Raw genomic sequence first — 25844 nt, 5'->3', positions numbered from 1 at the left:
GTGTATTTCCTTATCTTCAAATACAGGGAGGTACTTTTTAAAGCTATTGTATGGCATTTGAAAAACAGTGTTGCTTCTCTTTTATACAGAGATCTCATACGTACAAAATAGAATCAGTCTGATACCTTTCAACCACCCCCTATAGCTATTTCCACACCACACAGAACTTGGCAAAGGGAAGGGATGCTGCCATTGTCCTATCCTTTATATACACCTGTAGGAAAATTTCTTTCCTTTTTTTCCCCCATATTGTCCCTAACACATGAAAGTATTCCATGCTAACAAGCATTTCAAAGAGATATGAAAAGCCTAAGGAAGAACCTAGAGTCAATTAATAAAGAATCTTCTGGTTTTGGAATTTACCTCAGGAAGAGAAAAAAGGGGTTGACATTTTGTTTTAGTGGAGAATTTTCTACTGGGTGCTTTAATAAAGATGATAAAACTCCATATCTTTTCAACTACAGGCAGATAACATAAATTTAAATATTTCAATGCTTGTGCTTAATAGATAAAGGATAAAATGGGGACATGTTAATAATTACTATGTAATAGGCTTAACACCACAATTAAATTCACAAATATATTCTCACCTGAATGACACATCTAGAAATCATCCAACTTCTCTTCCTGTTTTAAATTGTGTATAATTGATATTGTCATTTAAAAAAGTACACACTGCTTATCCAGTGTCTGCCAGGAGGCTATTTATAATTTACACAAAAAATAATCCTCTGGGGAAAAATCATTATTAATGTAAACATTGTCCTGAATAGAAAACGGAAAAGGTTTACATCTTATGTAAACTCCATATAAGAGAAGATTAAATCATCAGTTTGTTTTTCACCGGATGTTTCAATATGAGAGTATTGGTGCTTTTTCTACGTCTATTTCTAAGAGATTACAGTTGTTACAAACCTTGTCTACCAAACACATGCTCGTTACCTAAACAATGTGAGTGGTTGCAAAAAAAATGGTTTATAGGTGACAGTTTTTTCTTCAGGAGAGCACCATGTCAACCACAAAGCAGAAATATTGAATAAAAGAGAGCAGTGCGGATTTGAGAAATGTAATATAAATAATTAAGTGTGCATGACAAAGGACAGACACTAAAGTATCACGGGGTCTAATCCGGAAGGACACAGTGCGGTATAGATAACAACTACATGATGAGACGTTACTTTGTTCAGTTTTTCTCCTGTATTTATTTCTCACTAGGTATTGTAAATAAAAAAGTACACCTAATTATATCACTACCTTTTCCCTCTTGGGTTGAAAAAACTGACCACCTAAATAAGGATAAATACTAAACTCATCGTAAGCAACTAATAATAACAATCAGAATAAAGCTGAAGATAAACATTGATGAAATACTAGGACCTCACCTTTATCAAGCCTGTTCCAGCCTCTGTGGTTCTTTCTTCTCTAGGTGTTTATAGTGAGTATAATCTGCATCATATAGTTTAGTCTTTAATTAGTACCTTCTTCCACTTTTCTCCCCAAGCTTCTTTATACTGTTCATTGTTTTATGTGTAATAACTTCTGACTAGATCGTTACCTCCTTCTACTTTGAAACTCATGTTACGACCACCAGCATTGAGTACATACTAGGGGTTCAGTAACTGCTGGGAGACTGACTGATAGGATGACTTTCAGCATATCAACTTGGATATTGATGAGGAGATAAATAGGCAAAACATATTATCTTCAAATGTGGAATAATTATTACTACTATGTGGGAATAACAGTATTAGTGCCTCAACATAGAATATTTTAGAAAACCAAAACATAAAATACATTAGGCTAGAATAGCAGTCATAGAACTGATCAAAAAATACTGAGTGACTGGTTGAAGAGTCTTCAGCTTATAACGTTAATGTTAATATTGCAAAATTCATTATTGTCTTCATCTTGCACAAACATCCTATACGGGAATAAAAGCTATGGACAAGGAATATTTGTTTACCAAATTAGGTCTCTCTGAAAGTAGCGATATCAAACTACTTAGTTTATAATTAGTTATATCAAAATAGGCATGGGGCATACTTATTTCTATGTTTAAAATAGGGCTGCTTTTAGAAATAAAAAATAAAATAAAATAAGACTTGCTTAAGAAAAGGGTTAAGAACTATGCATTTAGTTGAATGGTTAGAAAGCCCTAAATTCCCTATTCTTTATCTTCTGGGCCACCCAAATGAACCTTAGAATAGCACTAGGGGAATATATTTACATAATCACTAGAATGCTTTTTTAATCTGCGCTCTTGCATATAAACGACAGATAAGATTATTAAAAGACATGACACATTAATAAATAACACCTAATTAGTTTGATAATTCTTTGATTAAGCCCTAATTTTCCTTGCTTCTCATTCAGCAATTCAAATTACTCTGTATTATTTGTTCCTTTTCAGACTATTTTAGAACAAGCTTTGAATAGTCCCGGTAGGCTACCTGAGAAGGAATTTATTCTTATCTGACAGCAGGTCCATGCCATTAATAGTGACAAGGCCAGACCAAAACGACACTGTAATGAAAGTTCCCTCACAGCAAAGACATTCTTCTAGAATCTGACACCTCTTTCAAAAGGGCTGGAGATAAAATTCTGAGAAAGCAAGAAAAATGAAATGTTAGGTCTTCAGTTTGTTCTCCTTACATGTACAAAGAGAAAGTAAAGTGATATGAACATTATACTGTGGGGAGAGAATTCTTATTTACTGGCCTTCTCCTCAAACCTAATGCCCTTTATCACAATGAAGCTGACTGAGAGAGTAGGAGCAGCATCAGAGGAATCACGGCCACTCAGAAGTGCTTGGATCTATTTCTGCACATTCTAGCTATTTATAATGACTAGAATGTTTAATGGATTGATTGAGACAACTATGAAAATTGGATACATTTATCTTAAATAGATTCCCCATACTTCAAATAATCAGAAGGCAACTTTCATGGGGCCAAGTCCAGGAACTACGCACGCCCGTAATGAAGTGTAGGCTTTCTCTCTTTTTTTCTCACTTCTGTGTAATTCTATATGCTGCCTGCAGTTTACTGACACACACAGCAAACCCAGCTTTGTTAATTCTGAGACTCCGTCTCTAGAGATACTACCAATAACTCCTTTAAGAATCTTTACACAAGGCCTATTTGCAATGCTTAGAAACCTGTCATCTTTCTAAATAACAAGATTATTTCTAGGAATGAATAAAGAGGGCTGCTCTGGGATGATCATCAATAATTTTTTTCAGTGACATAAATATTATACATCGTGAATTCAATTCAATAAACATAGCATGTATCTGGCAAGGTATGAGGCAACAGGGATTTAAAGGAAAATGTTTCTTGAAGGTGTATATAGGGCAGTAAAGGAAGACTTGCTAGGGAGAGGATGATAATAATATATGATAATTAAATCGGAAAGATAATAAGAAGTGGTGGGTAGAAAACCATAATTTTGCTATATTTGAGCACCACTGCTACCACTATACATCTAAATAGTACATATTATAGTCAGGTAGTGTTCTAAGTATATGTGTCTATGCATGAATTATTCCATTATTACCCTATAAAGTGGTATCTATGATCCTATTTTAAAGGAGAAGTAGGCATCACACATACTTGTTCACTGCTATATCTACAGAGTCTAACATGGTTCGTAGAACTCATCTAGATGACACTTAAACCAAACTCATTAATGCATATAATGCAGGATTTTTTCATATGAACCTCAGTATAACACTATAAATTATGTATTATTACCCACATTATATAGATAGTAGAACCAAGGATAGAAGACATCAGATGACTAGAATGGGCAAAATTGGTCTAGTATGCTGTTGATGTGGTTCTAAAAAACTAAGTGCTTGGAAAGCTTTGGCCTTTCAGTGCACTTTGACCATTTGCTCATGTATTCTGCAACAATCCCACTATCCGCCTCATTTGACAGGGGAGGAAATGGAGACTTAAAGAGATCGATTAACTGGACTAAAGTTATAATTTCAAGCAAGTGTTAGGGCCTAGATTTGAAACCATGCAGTCTGGCTCTGGAGTCTGTATGCCTAACCACCTGTTCTCACTGCCTGTAATGTTCATGCATTAAACGGCCACTTCTGAAGAATCAAAATAAAACAATGCAAGACAACAGAAATCAGCCAAAGAAGAAAAGGAAGCAATTACTGTCTGTTAGGTTATAAACAGGTCTGGTTCTAGCACTTTCCTTCATACACTGTGGTTTTGACCAACAGTCACACATATTTCACTTTTCTTATTCATATCTAGACCTCATTTAAGTTTCTACCTCTTGTGTGAACTTAAATTGTCAAGAGAGTTTGCAGCATTTTGAGTTGCAATATTAATTTCTTAAGTCACTTATACACAGTTCCCATCGCCACTCCCATGAAAAAATCGCTTGTGAAATATGCCCCAACTTCCTTCCAAACCATGTTTTAGACTCAACAGCTTTAGCACTATTCCACAAATTTTCCTGTTTTCAATACCTTAAGCAGAGGGCTGCCTGATCACACTCTCTGAAATACTGGTTTTGTGTCACTGTCCTACTTTAAATCTTTCAAAGATTCTCTTCCATGCCAGATATCAGCCGTGCCTGATTGACGAAGTGTCTGTAATCTGTCACCACAAACATCACTTCTTATGCCCCAATGTTTTCTAATCTTAATTTATCCCCATCCAGTCTGATATCATCATTGTCATATAAACATATCAATTTCACATGTCCTGCTATGTCCTCATTCATTTTCTCTTTCATTCATACACAAAGCAAGCCCTATGTATTCTTCAGCAGTTAGTCAAATACTATCCATTTTTCAAGTTCTAGTTGCACATTATCTCCCCTGACACCAGAAATCACGGATATCTCTCATCTGAAACTTGTAACATTTAGTGCCTGTGTTATGCACTCTCTCAAGTTTAAACTTTTTTCTACTAATTAGTTCCTTTCTTCTCTTTCAAATAATCATCCACACCACTTGTTAAAAGAGAGATCATTTTTTAGTATTCTTATGTCCTTTATTGTGCTCAGTTTGGGACTGCTGAGCACGCAGAAGATACTCAGTGCTTGTACTTTGACTTATTTCACTCTGTCTCCTGGCAACCTCATCTCCACCACTGACCTCTCCCCGAAGTTCCACACTTGATTCTCTAACTGCCTACTTCTGAGCTTTCTGTGAGAATTAAATGAATAAAGTATGTGAAAGTATACAGAATGAACCTCAGTATTTAGCAGATGCTTATCAAATGACATCTGGATTGGAATTTTCACTTATTCCCCTTTTGCAACTGAATACCATATGGGGCTTTAAGAATAAGTGAATTCAGTCTCCTACTTCTCCACCTCTGCCCACTCCGGTGGGCACTCTCTTCCTTTACTTCCTATATAGGGCATCTTTTTGGGTTTTCAGGCCAACAATCTCTGAATAAGCTTTTCCTTTCCTTTCCTATGGTATCAATATTAATAAATCCCACAAGTCTACTTTTGTGATATTTCTAAAATCAACTTAGTTACCTTCATACCACCTCCCAAGGTCAAGCTTTACTTCCTCTCCTCGGACTTACCCTAATTGGTCCTTCGTATTTCATTCTCTCTGAACCATCTTGCACAACGTTTCCAATCTTGTTTCTCTTTCTAAGTCCCTGAGTGCCAATCAGAGTGAACCACTGACAGTTCCCTAAGTCTGGGAAGCTGAGAGATTTCATCTTAATCCTGAGGGCCTTAGAATTAGGCAGACCTGGGTTTAAATTCTCTGTCCACACAGTGTATGACCTGGACAAAACACTTGAACTCTCTGCCTCAGTTCTCTCATCTATAAAACAAGGATGATAACACACCACTCTCAAAGTTTTGTAGGATTAAATAAGATTTAGCAAAAAGTAAATACTCAAGAATTGACAGTCACAAAAGAACATTTCAATATATTGTGATTCTGTGCCTTAATTATTATTGCTTCAGCCTTAAACGTCTTTATCCTTAACTTGATATAGGCATATCCTACCAATTTCTCAAGGTCCATTTCAATTTTTACCTCTTCCATAAGATTTTCTCTGAACTTTCACACTAGGAGCACTATCTTTTTGTAGTAAATTTCCATAGTAAAAGAGAAAGCAAAAAAATTTGGGGAAGGACATGTGCATATATTATCATTTTAAGAATCTTAAGAAATGAATTTTATAAAGAAATTCTCCAGACTAAAGACCCAAAAAAAAAACCCACAGCAAAGTATTTAAATCCTGGCTTGTGTGGCCCCCCACCTTTACATTCTCTCCATTGGCTCCCAGTGTACTATCTGGGTCCACTGAAGCCAATCTTAGTTTTTTTGTTTCTTTTTTGAGCTATTCTCACTATTTGTAGAGACTAATATTCCTTGTCTTATTTTTTCTTATAGATCTTCCAAAGAAGATCTATAATTAATTATTTTTAAACAATAATTAAAATTAATTATTTTTAAACAATAAAACTCACTCTATCTTGTAATTATCATGTAGCACCATTGGACAGTTTTAAAAATCACACATTATGGGATATTCATGACCTTATTTTTCTCATATCTTGAACATTTTCTATTTCATCAACTTAGGAATTATTTCATCATTACTCGTCAATTATTCCCAACAATGCTAAGGAGAAAAAAATTTAAGAAAATAGAATAATGATGGAATTGTCCAGAAGGATGATGTAGTTGTAAGATAAATCATCATTATCTCATCATTCAGTTTTTTCATTGTGTTGACTAAAGTTTTGCATCATCATTTAAGATGGTATAAAGCCTGGAGACATTTTTACGGTCTACTTTTAGTTTCATTTAATACAGTTTAGAATTTAGAGTTTTATTTTCCATCCATTACTGCAAAGAGAAGAATATTGACACACAAAGCTTTTTAAGTTATTGGGTGAATCAGAAGATGAATGCAAAAAGACAGACAGCAGTACACTAAACCTTAATGATTAGGGTGAAATTGAAATTGACTGTTCAAGTAAAATTTTAGACTATGAATCTTCACATGACAATGAATTTTCTCAAACCCAACAATCAATGAGTGAACAATATATTTCAAAGGACAAAAAGAGAATATGGTATTCTCATCTGGTTAGTTCTTCAACTGGGACTTTATCATGCAATATTTTGTGGCAAGAACGTGAAACGTCTCATTTCGTTAAAAGGTTATGTTATAGTACTCTTTCGTCTTTTATAAAATCTGAGTGCCAAAATTTATGTTCTTTAAGTGTACAAATGCTAAGGAAGTCAGAAGGATTAATAATGTATAAATTTTTAAATTATTGGATTTATCACTCTGATTAATGTTTATAAATCTAAAAATAAAAATGTTTTACAATTATGGAATCAAGATGACATCGTCTTTTCAACAAAATTATGAGCCATCAGAAATTTCAGAAATTCAACTGTTGCATTTTGATGATGCAAGTTCTGAAAGAATTTGAAGTAATAACATCCTAGAGTCTATTAAAGATGTGTTTGAAATCCGGAACTGGTATCTTCAAGGTGGATACATTGTAGGTTTATGCATGATAGTTGAGGAGGGGTTTTAGTTCCTTTTGGAAGATGTTTCCAATTTGGAGTGTACACACCTTCAAAACCAGGGAATTGATGAAATAAACATTTAACTTTGCTATGTTTAAGTTTTTATCACAATTTTCACCATTCCTTTAATCTTACTTCTGTGAACAATTTTTAAATGATTTAAACTATTAAAAACATTAAGAGGTCCAAATGATAAGTGGAGATAACTATTTGTTGTAGTATCCTGAGATTAGCTTGTACATTTTCTGAACCTCTACCGCATACCTATCAAGTTTTCCTTAGTTATAAAATTATTTGTACTATGTCTTATCTCTTTTCTGGATTATCACCTTATAGAGAGGATTCAACAAATGCTTACTGAGTAAACATCAAAACTCCCAAAGCTTTTGTTCTGTGAAAATAATTAGATGTTTGGAACTAAAGTGAGTATGTTTTTTAGGAGCAGGATTTTTTGAAGAAGAGTAGAGCAAGGCTAAATTTTACCTAGTCTTCTCCAATACAGCCGATTGAGCTCTGAAATACATTAGATTAAACCACTGAATAACAGTGACTATAATGCAATTACATTTGACCTCGTCTCAGCAGGATCAAACCAAAAATGCAGTTAAGCACCACTGAAGTTCAAGAAAAGGATCTTAATAAAATGAGAGTACTAACTTATTCCTTGAGGCTCTTTCTAGCGATGGACTTAAAACCCATAGAATTGGAATGTGGGCTGCCAAAGAATACCTTATTATAGTCAGAAAAGATTTTGATAGGTGAATACCTTCAATTTTAAGAGAATAAATGACACAGAAAGTAGAATAAATTACCTTGACATAAACTCTTGGCTCAAGTAAAAGTCAGACAGTAGCTGGAATTTCAATAGTGGGATAACTTCTAAGGGATAAACTTTAGCTTGTATTGAACTTTAATCATAATGGCTACAGAGATGAAAAGCTGAAAAAAAGTGTTAAAATTACTAAGCGAAAGCACACTAGCCCTGGTCCTTGTACTGGACATTTAAATTGATTTCTTTATCTATAGTAAGTATAAAGGGGTCTGTGAGCCATGTGATTTCTTACTCATAGAAATGTGTCACTTGTTTAATATGGTTGACTCTGTCCAGTAATGCATGCAATTTATTTGGCCCAAGTGGAAGCTGATGAAGAGGGAGTATGAAAATGCCTAGCAAAATCATGATGTCTCTTTTAAAGAGTCTACCTAAATGAATGAAACTATCAGTAAGCTGTCGCTTAAGAAAAATGTGCTTAGCCACAAAGTATGGAAAAGGAGATTGGAGTTACTGGAAAGTTGATAAAGATTAATAAATCTAAAGGCTTCTATCTTGACCATCTGTACTATAAATTTCTAAAAACAAACAAAAAACAAATAGACAAAAGACACTGTAAATTGAGTCTCAGAGTTGCCACCAAAGTCTGCTTTGACCAGTTTTAATAGTTCTCTTATAAGACTATTAATTTGTGAAGATGTATGCACCCCTATGTTCACTGCAGCACTATTTACAATAGCCAAGATATGAAAGCAACCTAAGTATCCATCAATAGGTGAATGGATAAAGAAGATGTGGTGTATATATATATATATATATATATATATATATATATATATATATATTTATATTCAATGGAATATTACCCAGACATAAAAAAAAGTATGAAATCTTTCCATGTGAGGCAACATGGATGGACCTGGAGGCTATCATACTAAGTGAAATAAATCAGAATGAGAAAAACAAATGCCACATGATTTCACTTATATGTGGAATATAAAAAACAAAACAAATGAACAAACAAAATAAAACAGAAACAAACTCATAGATACAGAGAACAAACTGGTGGTTGCCAGAGAGGAGGGGGTTGGAGGATGGACAAAATAGGTGAAGGGGATTAAGAGGTACAAATCTCCAGCTATAAAATAAGCAAGTCATGGGGATGTAAGGTACACATAGGGAATATAGTCAAAAGTGTTGCAAAAACTTTGTATGGTGATAGATGGTAACTGGACTTATTGTGGTTATCATTTCATAATGTATAAAAATATCAATCTCTAAGGTGTACACCTGAAACTAATATAATAATATTGTGGGTTAATCATAACTCAATAGAAATTGAAAAATAAAAAATAAATTAAAAAAAAGAAAATGACAACTAGACACTTTAGCCCTAGAGGAAAAGTGGGGGTCATCAGCTTCAGGACAGCCCCCATGTGAAGATGGGATCTCTCTCTTTCTCCTTCTCTCTCAGTCTCTCCCTCTCTTCCTCTTCCCCTCCCTCCTCCCTAAAGTAGGTCAGGGGCTATTCAAAATGCATCCTATTACATTGAACATCTACACATCCAGGAGATCTAATGGTGGGGTTGTTAGTTATTGAAGGGCAGCAGAGAAAGTATTTCTTGAAAAAAGGAGCTCTTCAATGTCCATAATATCCCTAAAATTACACATTGTAGACATATGTCTACTCCAGTTGCTCATAGTTTTGGCCTTAGTAGCATACACTAATTTTCCAGGTTTAAACAGAATTTTCTTAATTTTTCAACTTAATATAGAGTGCGTCAGTATAAGAGAACTTTAACTGGATACAACAAAATGATCTGATCCCTATAGCTCATTCTGCCTAATTAAGATGGTCCCTGTAATTGAGGTGGGGATTGTTTCTGGCCATAGGATACTGCATATTCACTGTAGAGAAAGAGCAATTCAGTTCATCTTCAGATAGCTAAAACATTTTAAGACAATATTAGTCAGAAGTATTTTATTTGATGAGATAAAAAAGCAACATGTGGGGCTTCCCTGGTGGCGCAGTGGTTGAGAATCTGCCTGCTAATGCAGGGGACACGGGTTCGAGCCCTGGTCTGGGAAGATCCCACATGCTGTGGAGCAACTAGGCCCGTGAGCCACAACTACTGAGCCTGCGTGTCTGGAGCCTGTGCTCCGCAACAAAAGAGGCCGCGATAGTGAGAGGCCCGCGCACCGCGATGAAGAGTGGTCCCGCTTGCCGCAACTAGTGAAAGCCCTAGCACAGAAATGAAGACCCAACATAGCAATCAATCAATCAATCAATCAATCAATAAATCTTTAAAAAAAAAAAAAGCAACATATGAGACATCATGGCATTAGCACATTTAACAAGGTTTTTCAAATTTGAACTGTAATTTGGGCTACTTTTGAGGGTGGGACAGTATTATCCAAAAAAAAAGGAAACTTCATCCCAGAGGGAAAAATCAAGTTGTAGTTTTAAAAACTCATTACCAATAATTAATAATGAACTCTAACTAAATAATAACAGGTGTTCCACTAATCCCAAACAGAAGCAGATGGAAGCACAAATGTTTTATAAATACTGGATACATGCAGAGCAATAAACTTGGCAGGAATTGTTTTATTCTGTAATTGTCAGTCAAAGTCTATCACTTGCATTTTCTCTAAATTAATATGCCCAGATTAAACCTTGTTTCTCATTCCTTATTTTTCAAAATGCAAGCCATATTTAGTGCTTTCTCACTTCATCTTATGTATTGTCTCACCAACAAAAATAATATTATTAATTTTCCTTCTGTACACTTATGAAGCTTTATATAATTTTTTATATGAAACAATAGGCATACCATACAGGCTTCCATTCTCTAACTTCTTCCATTCCACTCCCCCAGATAAGATATACCAATCTACATATTTTTTTCTTTTTTTTTTTTGCATCTTCATGATTACATATTCTTTAATTTCTTATACATTATGGCAACAAACCTTCAAAATCATGAATGTAGGTAGATGAAATAAATTATGAAGGCAACTAGAAAGTCAATAAATGGTATCAAGAAATCTAAAACCATGGCACTTGGGAATTATTTTCAAGAGTTTGAATATTACATAGTGCTAGAGATTTGAACTCATGACTGTTTAGAGAATGTTTACATATGACTTTAGAAGGGACCTTTCTGTATGGCTAGTAGTGTGGAGGCTCAGAACAGACCTCCCCAAGATGTGCCCCTTTGGCATGTGGATTATTTTGAGCTCGGGCAACAGAGATCCTACAGGCTTAAGAGAAAACTACTGCCCCTCCCTTAACAACCTATAGGGAAGTTGTTAAGGAGCCATTGAAAAGGAGCCATTTTCATCTCAACCTTTTTTGCTTTGTTAGTGCAGGCACTACATCATCCTTACTGCCTGTGCAACAAAGATCTTTGCTTTCTTAGATTATTTTTGGGAGTGAACTTTTTGGATCTTATGAAGGCTGCATCTCTTTGCACTCTCCTTTGGGGACACCTCTTGCATCTTTGGTTAAACCATAGAAAGACTTATTGGTTGGAATCACTATTAAGATCCTACTTGCCAATTATGGGTCCTCTGAATTGGGAAAACTTCTAAATTGGTAAATTTTTAGAGAGCTGTCATCATAAACAGATGTTTTATTGGCACCTATGGAAAGACCAAATTAAAAAGTGAATCAAAGAAATATAATGGCTAGCCTTAAGAACTTCCCTAATTAAAAAAAAAAAAAACAAAAACACTTTCAAGAAGCAGTCTCAGCTTTCCCTCATGGATCTTACAGATGCTAATAAAAATATTATGTTAATTAACAGGATAATGAAAAGAGGTTGAGGGGAGAGTCAAGGGACTCTTCCCAACAAGGCGAAATTTTTTAAAGAGTTATTAAGAAATAAAGTCAATAAAGGAAGTATTCAAAGAGATGGAACAAAGAGAAATCAGAAAGAGAAGAGTCACAGGACTCATGGAAACTGCATGGACTGCAGTGTGGAAATCTTTAGATGGCTATTAAAAATGGGATTGAGGCAGGAAAGATAGGACTGGGCCCAAGGACAGCCTCATGTTAGAGAAGGCAGATAGCTACATGTGAACAGAGAAAGGGGAACATGGGCCAAATGGCAGGAAACCATACATCTTGTAAATAATAAACAGTGGGGGTCCTTGAGCAGACAAAGAAAAACAGGAACCTCCAGACTGGCAGGAAACCACACATTATGCGGTGATAAGTGTCCTGGAGGCACACAAAGAAATGTGGGAAAAGGCGGGACTGTTCTCATTACAATAAAATTAGCCTTGCAGATAACAAGTTCCCATCATGCACCAATGCCATGACACTCCCCACCAAGATTAAATATGGAAAAAAATCCCTCCTCCCCTCAGGAATGAAAATCAGGGAATAAGACCCCAAAACCCTCCCTCCCCAATGAATATTCTACCCCTTCATTTCTACACCGCACATAACCGGCTTGCCAAAGAAGCTCAGAGACGCTACTCATCTGACACTGCCTGCTCTCCCTTTGAGAGCATCCTAAGCATCCTATCACTTAAATAAAGCCTTGCTTTGTTTTCTTGACCTCCCTGTCACCTGTGAATTCTTTCTGTGATGAGACAAAACCCACCCTCCAGTAACATCTCTGGCGAGGAACAGCCAGGAGAATCGGTAAGCCTCAGCCTCTTGCCTCCCTTGAGCTTGAGAGGCTCTGCCTGACTTCCCGCCATTTCTCTCTCTCTCACTGTCGCATTTTCAGACCAATTGCCGCCATGATGTGCGCGTGGGTCCAGCTGTAAAAGCCACTAGGACACTCACCACGAGAACTCTCCCGCAAGAGGATGAGTCAGACGTGGAACGGACTGAAGAGAGGATAGGCCTGTCCGCCCACCTGGAGGCAATTGCCACGCAAGGCTTTTCGGCCCACAGGTAAAAGCGTAACACCGCCCTCTCCCCGCGGCTCCCCTTATAGGATTACTATCGGTCCACCTCCGCCTACCGTCTCTGCCTCCCTCTCTCACTCCTTCCACTCTTCCTTCTGCGCCTTACTCGGCCGGAAATGGGGGGAAAGAAATCTGCCAGGCACTTTCCAACCTCACCGCGAGGTCTTGCACTTCTCACTGTGCAGGGCAAGTCAGGAGAAGTTTCCAGCCCGTCTCACAGGCAGCTAGCGACCCGAACCACAGGAGCTTTGCCCTCTGGCTTTGCCTTATCCACCATTTAACTAACGGTCCTCGGGTTCAGCTGTGTGGCGATATAAAATGCAGCCTCACTCAGACTGTAGGAGGGTTCGCACAGAGGCGGTGCCGCGGTCCCCTCGGGAGCTCCCTCGGCCGCAGGCGGTCTGGGTGTCGCAGGTGGGGCTCACGGTGGTGGGGCCGCGTCCAGGCCGCCAGCATTCGCCGCCGCCTCCGTGCGCGCTCCCGGGGCTCCGCCCCCTCCCGTAAACTGGGCCTGTCCCTGCCCCGGCTCCCCGCCTCGCCCTAGGAGGCAGGGGCCTCGCCCAGGGGAGGGTAGCGCACATGGCCACGCCCAGGGGATACGAGCCCCGGCGGTGACCGGTGTCCCCACTGCGCTTGCCTCCTCCGGGTTGAGGGATTGGGAGTGTCCTCACCGGGCCGCCGGGCCCTCTGTCCCCTCAAGTGCAGATATAGTGCCTCTGCTTGGTGCTGCCGTATCCCACCCTGCACCACTCCGCCGTAGCCCACTGGATGGAGGGGGCGACGGGACTGAGACCCAGGGGCGCTGCCCACAAAAGCGAAGGGAAAAGAGACGCTTTTTTTACAAACCACCTCCCTGAAGGCCCAGGGCCTATTTTCATAAACTTACCACCCTTTTAGAGAAAGGATTGTTCCCTGACTAAATAGGTCCTAGAACAATGAGGCTGTCCGTTCCAGGGGAACATACCCTGGAACACAGGGATTAATCACTGGACTTAAAATCTATAGAGACGCCTTCGAGGAAGGTCACTCATCCTGGGTACCAAGGATGCCAGGATAGGACATAGGCCCCAGCAGGACCGCCATAAGGGGGGTAGCTAATCCCCATTTCGGCTAGGGCCGATGGGCTGTGGGGATTGGGAGGCCTGGAACCAGCCCTGTCTTAGGGACCCCCCATGGGCCCTCCTAAGGCTGGTGCTCCTCTCTGTTACAGGAGCGCCCTCTCCCCGAAGGAACGATGGGACACACCTCCTCCATCCCCAAGGACTCACCCCTCAGGTGCGTTCTGAGTCACTGGGGCAAGTTTTCTCCAGATGCTTTAAAACGGAAAAAGCTCATTTTCTTTTGTAACACAGCTTTGCCCCATTGAGGACGATGAGGCCTGGCCAGAGAATGGAAGCCTCAACTATAACACCATCCTACAGTTAGACATTGTTGCCAAAGGCAGGGAAAATGGGTAGCAGTTCCTTAGGTTCAGGCTTTTATGGCCCTAAGAGAGAACCTGGAGCTATGCAAGTCCTATGTTAGGGAACCTTGCCAGCTGGGAGCCTTTCAGGCTGTACAAATGCCCTCTCTAGTGGCACCCCTGGAGGAACACAAGCCCCAGACAGACGACCCAAGCCCCAACACTCTTTTACCATCTTCGCCCCTCACCTGCCTTATAAGCCTCTTGACCCTTCCGTACCAGACGTGCAGCCAGAGCTGCTTTGCCCCCTTCAGGAAGTAGTAGGCGGGCCTCAGGGAATTACCCGAGTCCACACCCCTTTTTCTTTGACCTCAACCAGTGCCGCACTCGCTTGGGCAGGTTCTGGGAGGACCCCAACCGGTTCCCCAAAGAATTCCAGGGACTGACTCTCTCCTTTGATCTTACCTGGAAGGACCTAAATATTGTCCTTTCCCACTGCTGCCACACCGAGGAAAAGACCCCGTATTTGGGCACACGGTCAAACATGCTGATGGATTATACGTTGCCCAACCTCATCAGCACCCTGTGGGCATGACAGCAGTACCTCTAATGGGTCCCAGCTGGGACCCCAATTGGGACTATCAGCCGGGTCAACCTGGTATCACTAGAAGGGACCACATAATCCTTTGCCTTACTGAAGGGATGAATTGATGCATAATTAAACCTGTTAACTATTTAAGGTTAAGGAGATAACCCAAGGCCAAGATAAAAATCCAGCCCTATTTCAGACCTGATTGGTAGACGCCCTCAGAGAGCATATGAATGTAGACCCAAACACTTTCGAGGGACACATTGTATTTACAACCCACTTGACCAGCCAATCAGCCTCTGACATCCATCAGAAGCTTCAAAAGCTTCCATGGGGCCCCAAACCCTCTCAACCTTCTTATTGATATGGCCTTCAGTGTCTTTAACAATAGAGACCAGGCTGAGGAAGAAAGGAAGGAACAGCATGACTTAAGAAAGGAAGGATGGCAAGCCAGGCTTTTGGCAGCTCTCATGACAAGACCTAACCACCTCCTGGTCACCCCAAAAGTACTCCCAGAAGACCCCCACCAGGAAAGGGAACCTGTTTTAGCTATGGGAGCCTCAAACACTGGAGCAGGGAATACCCGGGAAACAGTTCCCAGCCTCCACCCAAGATGCCATGCCCACTCTGTAAGAAGATGGGCCACTGGAAGAGGGAATGTCCCCAGCTCCGAAGGGAGCAGGAAATTCCCCCATGCCAGTCATGGCAGTGGTTGATTGACGGGACCTGGGACCTCCCAAGGCTCCCGAGAAGACAGTCATCATCACACGGGAGGAACCATGGGTGACCACTGACGTGGCAGGTCAGTTTGTCCACTTTCTAGTGGACACGGGAGCCACTTACTCTGTCCTGACTTCTCACACTGGGCCCCTTGCCCCCAAAACCTGCTTTGTTGTTGGGGTACAAGGAAGGCCAAGGCTAAAACACTTCACCACCCCTCTCACTTGCACCTGGGGAAAGACCCTTGTAACTCACAAGTTTCTTGTCATGCCTAAATGCCCCAGCTCATTTATTGGGAAGGGATTTTCTCTCAGTCTTATTCGCCCTAAAAATTAAAACCAAGGCCTATTTAAGGCTGGATTATGCCTTATGGACAGTCCAGCCCAAAATATTTCCCCCAAATTAAAAAACAAAAAACAACTTATAGATCCACAGGTCTGGGATCAGGGAACCCCAGGGAAAACAAAGTTTGTCAGTCCTGTAAAAATCACCTTAAAAGAGGCTAATAACTTCCCTTCCAGGTGTCAATACCCTCCCTGTCCAGTAAACTCTCTTCTTATCTGCTCTTTTGCTTCTCAGGAAGTCATGTCTCCATCCTAACGGTCCTCTTTGTTATTCACATCGTCACAGCTCCAGCTTACAAACATCCACTGTCTGACACCATGAATGTCACTGCTAAAGGAACTAACTCATCTGACTGCTGGATCTGCCCCACGACCACACCTCCCCAGAGGACCTACGTATGTCTTTTTTAGGACTCCCCACCTCTTGAAGGACCTGATGGGGCTGACAGCAAAATATGCTGGGTTCTCATTTACCATCCGGTGTGGTAAGGAAGGAAGGACTAGGGCAGGAACCAACTGGAAGCCAAACTCTCTGGAACAGACACCCTCCTCCAAATCAGAGGGAAGGATATTTCAGCTTTTAGGCAAAGCTAGCCTCTGTTTTACTGGTATTAGCATCCAGGGACAAGAATTACGATGGCTGAATGAAACATACTGCAATCAAACTCTAGTTTTCAGTAATCACAGTTGGGTAACAGACACCAACCAGACTGCCAATATCCAATATGTAGGGAATGTCACTGTCTGGTGGAACCTAGTGACTGGAATAAAGAAAACTAAAACTCACAATAAAAGCATAATATCAATAATAGTTAACAATACACAAGAGAAAGCCAGCATAGGGATTAGACAATATTCAGGACTAATGTTTAATATAACTAATAACTATACTCAGGTATACTCCAATTTCTCCCTGTTAACAGCTGCTGTATCGAAACCTGAGGTGCCAAGGGAAAAAACCCCATGGCTTCAGAAAACTCCAACTTCAAATGATGATGCAACAAGGATTTCAGCCCATCCCACCTGAAGATGAGGACTATCAACATCCACTGGACAAGGTTGCTGCCTCCTTCTACTCCCCACTCTATCTCCACCACTGTAAAAACCCCAAGACCCCTATCTCTGACCGACAGCAAGGAGATCTGCACCCACAGGCAGCAGGGACAATGCCCATGCTCAGGTCGACCCAGTTACAGAAGTTGGACCAACCCTTTACCCCTTAAAAGATTTTAAGGGTCCAGACTCCTTGAAGGGGTAATGTTAGAGAAGGCAGATAGCTAGATATAAACAGAGAAAGGGGACATGGGCCAAATGACAGGAAGCCAAACATCTTGTAAACAGCACAGCTACTCAACTGATACTGTCTGCTCTTCCTTTGAGAGCATCCTATCGCTTAAATAAATCCTAGCTTTGCTTTCTTGACTTTCCTGTCTCCTCTCTGAATACTTTCTGCGATGAGACAAGAACCTACTCTCCGGTAACACTCATGTATAGGCATTAGGCAAAAAGGCAAAGCCACCTCATTGTCTTGCACTTAATGAGATCATGAAACATGGAAGAATGGCATCAGCCACAAGAACATAAATTAGATTTTGATTAAGCTTTGTGACATCTGAATAGGGAACCCTGATCACAAAGCCCGCAGAGCAAGACCGAGCATGAGCAGTAAAAATGTCCAGGCTTCAAATGACCACTATACAACGTTCCAGGGTGGCGCTCAACTGGTAAGGGAAAACTTAAGGGGAAATAGCTCTCAGGATGCACGTGTGGTGGCTTCAGGAGCCCAGTGCACAAGAATGGATGGATGAGATAATCGCCCCGCCTCAACTTTCTCATCAATGAATATTCTGCACCTAATAGAAAAAACTCATGCCTATTCAAAGGTTAAGATGAAATAAAAAGGGAAATCAGAAAACCCGCGGGGCGCTCCTCACTTGCGAGGACACCCACATTCTTCTCGGAGTGCATACTTTCGCTTCTTAATAAACTGCTTCTTTGTTTCTCTTTATGCTTCAGTCTCTGTGTGTTTTCCATTGCATTCCTTGTCCAAAATTCTTTTTGGACAGGTAGAACAAGACCCTGAACCTTTAATAAAGCCATCCAGCATCAGGATGAATAAAACAGACATTGATGGGGTTACCATAAAGGTACTAATATAGCGCTACCAAAGGCTGGGTGGCCAAAGTGGCCCCCTGTTCATCCACCAACATTAAAGAAATCCAAATAAGTTCGTCTGTTTATACCAGTTTGGAGAAATCTGAAAAGCTGAAAGGTGTCGATTACTATGAGAATTGTGATCAGTAATCACTAAGGGCAACAGGCCAGTTAATCAAGTTAAAGATTGACAAGGGAGCCAGGATTCCTTGGCTTAACCCCTCATTGGGGGCCCAAAGCCTTTTGCAGAAGAGTGACTAAAATGGTCTGGGGATAGAAAATAGAAGTTTCCAGGAACCCCTTGACATGGTAACCTTATGAACTGGTACCAATACCCACTGATGAAGTTCTGACTCAGGCTACATTTAGATTGAAAGAATATAGAAATGTTAAGAGTTGATAGGATTACAAAAATTTGAATCTTTAAAAAAGCTTTATGTAAAGAAATTATGCCAACTTTACCTGAATGTTTTATAGGAATAGTATTATGCCTGGCTGGGAAAATTTCCCCCACCCAGTATTGTAAAACCAAAACTTACTCATGAAATCTTAATGGAGGCTATAATTAGTAATGTAAGAGTTAATGGAATTAAGATAAAATTTTATAGGAGAATTGATATATTTGAACAGGCCTTACATAAAACAATTGCATCTCTTTTACCTGATTGTATTATGGGGATGGCCATTGTATCTTATTGGGGAATGTTTCCCCTACCTAGTTTTGTAAAACAATCTACCCTTCAAGCAATATTAATTGGACATGCCAACAAAATTGCCTGAGCAGAACATAAAAATTTTTTGAGTTAAATCATAGTCAGAAGTCTCCCTGATATAAAGAAGCAAATTGAGGATGATGTAGTTGGATGGTTGATCAGCCTACGATCTTACAAATCTTTGCAAAACTGGAAATTCAGTTCTAGAGGAAGTTCACATTCCACCCATTCCTTTCCATAAATCCCCAAAACCTCCCCTATTTAACTCAAAAGGCTAGTAATCTCTCTAGGAACTCTTATCTAGACCATCTCCAATTCTTAATACTGAATTTTAAAAAAATGGAAAGGGGGCTTTTAAAATACAAATTGCTGTATAAGCACCCCTGCCCAAAATTCTGGTTCAAAAAACACTTTTAATGAAAACTATAAGGTATCTCTTTTATGTCTATCTATATGTTTATGTATGTATATTATAGACACGGTATTTTTCTGCCTCTGAGTGGTATTACCAAAATTAATTATAAAAGAGCTCAATTTAACTGGCTTAAAAACACACAAGCGCTATTTAAGTATACTCTCAAAGATATAGTAGAAACTAACCCAAATGTTTTTCAGGTTCACGAGAGCTACGATAATTTTTGGTAAATAAAAGCTAGTTTAAGTTTGTTCATTTAATTAACACAGACATGCCTTCAGAGTTATCAGCATTAAGCACAGTATTATACGTTTGTTCTACTGGGGTTTACTAAAAGTCAAATAAGGTCATAGTATCTCTGTACTAAATTTACCAGACAAACAACATCAACAGAAACAACTTAAGTTGATGGCTAATTGCTTTAATGTTTCCTAAAATTTTCATGAGTAATCTAAGTATGATTGTTAAGAACAAATGTATTGAATTATAGGATATAAATGAATAAGAATTTTTAGATAACTTTTAAACAATGATTGTTTTACGATATGCCTACTTAAAATAGTTTCCCAAATCTCTCTGGTAACTTGAAACCTTAGAGTTTTGCTAAATTAAGTTAAATAATGGAAATTCACTGAATACCTAGATCATTTCCAAATAAGATAAAATTTTGAGCATTAATTACTCAACATAGTTTTATCTACTTTTGTCTTTTTATAATGGAGAAACTAAAGATGTTTGGGTTTCTTAGTAAACATGTCTTCTGCTTTATCTAAGGATTGTACTATAAAGTAGCATACGTCTTTAGAAATTATGAAATATATTCATAAATTTGCCAATCCACAGAACGTTAATGTAAAAAAAAGACCTCTTTTTGCCAGAATTTTGCCATTCCAATGTCCTTGTACATGCTAATAGTTGCTCCTGAATCAGAGAAGTAAAAATGGGTAAACAATAGCTGTAAATTATATAAACATTTAGGGCTACGGGAAACTCAGAATGGCCACTTGGTTCTTTGTGGCTCTGTGGCAAACCCCATTTTTTGGTTTCTGTATTCCTTCACCCACCATAGTGCATTTAATATTACTCAAGTTGTAAATACACATGGCTTGGGAGACTGCTATGAAATTGTGAAAACAGTCTACCAGCAATGTCTGACCTGTCAGAGGCCTCAGACCTCCTCCCACTGAACCCTTTAAACATCTGCAGCTGAACTTCATTCAACTGCAAGTTAGTATGGGTTATCAGTGTATTATTGTTATTGCATAATGTTTTCAGGATGGGTTGAAGCCTTCTCTTGGTACAAGGCTGATGCCTTCACAGTGGCAAAGAAACCGTCAGAAAATGTGTTTCTCACTTGGGGTATACCTTTCACAGTCTCTGGTCATCAAGTGATTTGTCCACTTCACTGGGCAAATCATTTGAGCCTTAGTGAAAACCTTGTAAACTTCTTGGAATTTTCACCATCCCTATCACCCTCAATCATCAAGCAAGGTTGACAGAGCTAATGGAACAACTAGACTCAATCAGAGCATGAATAAATTACATAGGACTGAATGAGCTGACGAATATGATTATAATTTTTATGATTTTTTGTCTAAAATGTTACTGTTTTTTAATCATTTGTCTTACAGATACAAAGAATTTTTAAATTTCGCTACCTACGACTTACAGCAATTTGGTAAATCATAAACAGAATTAAAACATTTATCTTTTTCTCCCTACCTCATCCCTCCAGAACTTGGGAACTCTTAGCATTTTAAGGATTTTTTTTTTTTAATGGCAGTATAGTTATTTGCATAACTTCAATAAGAATCTTTTCTCTTTCTAACAGGACAAAATTGAAAACATTGGTTATATTACCAGGGCTTTGATTGGAGTGTCATATTTGAGAGATACATACATAGACTCAGATATGACCAGCCCACTTTAAGGAGCTAAGATTTGCTTTAGGGAACCAGTAAAGCTCCTGGGAAACAGCCTGGTGCTCTACTTACAGGGTTGTCAGCAGTCTCACCGGGTGAGTAAGGAAGGTCACTTCCTGGCAAGTGCAGGAATCTCAAGATATTTTGGGGACCTTGAGAAGAGAGGAGTTCACCCAAATCTATATTTGGTTTCAGGCGAAGGCTGATGACAATTTCCTGGCTTGACTATTCTGGCTTCAAGAGGCCTTTAAAAGTTCAATCTAGAGATTTCTCATGAAAAGTTCCAACAAAGCAGTTTAAAAGAGTCTATATGACCACTCACTATTCTTACTGTACTTATGTAAATAATCAGACCAAGTTTATTGAAACTAGACTTATTTTGCAAACAGATTAGCCTTAATTTGTCTATATTTGATAGATATGAGGGTGATTTTTAGAGAGGAAAATTATGTTTCAGTGACACACTTTTATGGTTATTAGATTCTACTGCTGTCCATTGTCTTTTAAAGTTTTGTTTTCTACCTGTAAACTTGACTGCTCCTGAATTCTTCTAGTTTTCACCAATATTTGGCTACAATTCTCCAAACTAAGGTTTCCAATTTTTCTCCCACCCTTTTGATTCGGAATCACTGAGAACTAAAACTGCCCTTTCTCCAAAGCCATGCAAAAAGTTGGACAACTTGATATAAACTTCAGAGAAATCACCATAACAGCTCATGCACTGACAATCTTCATGCCTGTTGCTATGGCCAATCAGAAAGATCACTAGACATATTCAAACTGCAAACCTGAAAAAATCTATCAGATTGTCACTGCCTGCCCCCACTCCATCTGAAGGTGCTTCAAGCTGGATGCCTAGAAACTTTCTCAACTGCTTGCATTCAGAAACTGGGCTGATAGTCTACTCCAATCACTATTACTTTTCTTTTGTTTCTATATACTTGTCTCTTATTAAATATCTGATTGCTTTCACAATAGGCCTAACTTTAGGAGCCTCATGATATGAGACACAACTGTTTAACTGAGATGACCTATTCTCAGGACCAAGAGACTGGTTCAATGAGATAGAGCAATCTACCAACTCAAATTCTGAACTGTGAACCTTCCTGGGGAAGTTCCAAAGGAGGGAACCCTGGGGGTTCAAAACAGACCTCTCCAAGATGTGCCACTTTGGCACATGGATTATTTTGAGCTAGGGCAACAGAGATCCTACAGGTTCAAGAGAAACTACTTCCCCTCCCTTAACTACCTACAAGGACTTAAATTGGGGATTTTTCCCAGAAAAAAAAAGTTATTACCAGAACTTTATGTAAGTGGCCCCATCTGTATGGCAGGACAAACATCTAATTGACCGATATCTGCTCCTTTTAAAATTGTCCTGTGAATTACGCTCCTGCCTTTGAGAGCCTCGGGCCCCTATCTCATTTCTGAGTTCAGGATAGCAATGTATACCTCATTGTACCTTTCTGTCTCTGACCCTCTCGTGTAGGGTTCCTATGCTTATGAAATAATTTGATTTTCTCCTGTTAAGCTCTCTCATGTCAATTCAATGCTTATAGCAGCTAGAAGAACCTAGGAGGGTAAAGGAAAGTTTCCTTCCTCCCCAACAACAGCAAAATTCTCCTTAACTCATGCAGAGGTAGTTTTTCTGGTCCTTCTGACCTTAATCCATTGTTGAATTTTCAGAAAGAAACGAATGGCATTGTGACTCCAAAACTGTGAACATCCCTCACTGCCTGTGATAATGCACGGTTAATGCACTGTGCCTTGTGATTCTCTTAGAAATTGTATTGTATAATCAATTAGTAGCTACTATGAATAATTTAAGTGGGACAAAGACCACATTATTTTCTTCAGATGATGGAATTTAAAAACTCATGCTCATCAAGAACATAGATTCATCTTGTGTGTAAGTAAATAGTTAATTGATATCTTCAAGATTTGGTCTCTTAAAAAAGCAAAATATGTTTAGAGTATGAATGTCTTAAACCATCACAGCTGAACAAAATGGGCAACAACCTGCTACCTAAAACTGAGTTAATGGTATATAGAGATAGGGACTTGTCAATGTTGATACGTTCACTTTATGTGGGATGCTCGCCCAGACGGGCTGTGGTGAAATAAATGAATTAGAGAATAAAGCTATAATAGCACTTTGTTGTGCATCTATTAGATGCTTTATCAACAACTTTGTAAGTTCATTACTGTAATCCCAATGTATGAACGCTGAAGATCAGATGGAGTTCGATGATTTGCTGAAGGTCCAATGCTAGAAAGGGATGGGGTCAAGAATTATATCTGTATTTGTGTCCAAAGCCCTCTCTTTTCACTATATTAAACTACCTTCCTCAATGCTTCCATCTAATTTTATTATGATACTATACACATACGTTAACATTAATCATTTCTACCAAATGAGTAATTTTATTTTCCAGTGTTTTTCTCCTCATTTCAGTTTCTAACCCAATAAGAAGGTTAAAAAAGAAGGATAAGAAAATAAAAAAAGAAGTGGAGGAGGAGGAAAATTAACTTGAATAAGTTACTAAAATTAAGTTTTCCTGAGAGCCAAAGTTCTCACGATCTTCTAATTTTCCAGGACCTAGATGTGTCATATATATATTTTAGATATAACATGCCCGTACATTTTAGAACGATTTCCATAAAAATAGTTAAGAAAACAAAATATAGTTTGCTTTAAACAATCAGCTTCAATTATTCTAATGTAAATTAGTTCCTCCCTTAACAATACCATCTTCCTAGAAATGTTTCCCCAAACATGAACATAGACTATCAGTTTTTAAATCTGAAAAAGGCAGAGTACAAGCAATCAAATTAATTCTTAATTAAGATGTTAGTAAAGAATCCCCTGTTAAACTCTGGGCACCATTTAAAGACAGGAGAGATGATAAATTCCTTTAAGTAAAAATACTTCCCCACTGTGTTGACTATTAACTCCAAGGTTGACTATCTCCATCAATAGCAGTTCTCTGGAGTGGTTAACCCAAGATCATATGCAAGTGAGAAAATCAAAAGAGATTAAATATTTGAAATATGATGGATTTTAATAGGAATTGTGTTCACTACCAAAAAAAGAAGAATGCTTTCATTGTCACATGTCTTTTAGTCTAAGTTTACCAAGAATAAAATAAGATGATTCACCTCTTCACTCTAAGATATTATTAAAGATATTAGCATTTTTTGTATATAAAGATATTAGCACTTTTTTGCTTTCAACCGACTTCATTTGCAACAGGCCATGCAGTCGTAGCAAGTAATATTAAAGGCCCTAATGCCAGTTATTACTTCTGGTTTTCATTGGTTTTATTCTAGATCTGCACATGCATTATGAAATATTTTTTAAAAATGAGCATAACAGTTTAGTACACAAAAAACAGACAACCTTAGAAACAGACTATTAAAACAGACAAATACAAGGATTGTTTGAATACCTGGTTTTAAATCCCCATGGACAAATATGTCAATCATATATCGACAGAATGCATACTGATCTGACAAAAGTAGAAAGAAAAAAAAGCAGTGAAAAAAATGTCATTGACACCTTTCTTTTTTCCTAGGGAAAGATGGCTTAACAAAACAAACAAAGTAGCATAATCCTATTTTAATTACTACAATATTTTCTGTGAAGGAATAATTTGCACATATATGAACATGCGGGAAAAATAATAAACTTAAGTTTCCATTTATTCCATACAAAGAGAATAACCTTAAAAATTGAAACAGACTAGCTCAGAGTAATATTGTAGTGGTTGTTTTTAAAAATCAAAACCGTTTTCATCAAATTTATTATTAGTCATCATATTTAAGCAATTTTTCTCATTGTCTGTATATATACTTCCAGCAATGAAACAGAAGTTTCACAAGAGGAAATTGTTTCCAACTTGGAATGTTTTACCAAATATTCACTCCCAACCCTTCACCTCATTGTCTAAATGAAGCCACAGAATGTTTCTTGAAAAGGCAAGCAGGAGGGCTAACCCCTTTGCAACCTGTCAGGGGTCTTCTACGTGGAGATTCTCTTCAATTAGAAGAGGAAAACCAGAAGAACAGACTTAACAGCACTAAGTAACATCATTCTTAAGGTAATTGATTGGGTAATCTTTATTAGAAGATCATCTTATGATCTTGATTAGTATATGGTCCATGGAAAAAGTAAAAAAAAAAGAGAAACAGCATAGGATTTGAGCTTTTGAGGCAGACTTTGTCAAAAATGATTTCGGGAGTTCGTTTTTTCATTTCCTTCTAAATTAAAGACATTGCACTGAACTTTAAATTTTCATATAACTTTAGATTCTGCTGAGGTCATTCCAATCCAAATTTCAG

The 25844-nt window shown here is 38.5% G+C and overlaps 1 protein-coding gene and 1 long non-coding RNA gene across 2 annotated transcripts in view; one reads left to right on the top strand and one right to left on the bottom strand.

Moving 5' to 3' along the window:
* The window catches only part of LOC118905102, a 56764-nt gene extending 38457 nt beyond the window's left edge, over positions 1 to 18307 (top strand). Inside the window, exons 4-6 of the long non-coding RNA XR_005022162.1 lie at positions 13061 to 13230; positions 14455 to 14519; positions 16535 to 18307. This is a non-coding gene — a long non-coding RNA (uncharacterized LOC118905102). The remainder of the gene's footprint in view (positions 1 to 13060; positions 13231 to 14454; positions 14520 to 16534) is intronic.
* Positions 1 to 25844, bottom strand: part of TRDN (triadin) — a 370489-nt gene that overhangs the window by 213862 nt on the left and 130783 nt on the right. The window contains exon 9 of the mRNA XM_036871396.1: positions 24953 to 25012. Coding sequence (XP_036727291.1) covers positions 24953 to 25012 — 60 coding nt within the window. The remainder of the gene's footprint in view (positions 1 to 24952; positions 25013 to 25844) is intronic.

Source organism: Balaenoptera musculus, chromosome 12 (assembly GCF_009873245.2).
Source record: "Balaenoptera musculus isolate JJ_BM4_2016_0621 chromosome 12, mBalMus1.pri.v3, whole genome shotgun sequence".
Taxonomy (NCBI): domain Eukaryota; kingdom Metazoa; phylum Chordata; class Mammalia; order Artiodactyla; family Balaenopteridae; genus Balaenoptera; species Balaenoptera musculus.
This window is presented reverse-complemented; position numbering and strand designations above follow the sequence as displayed.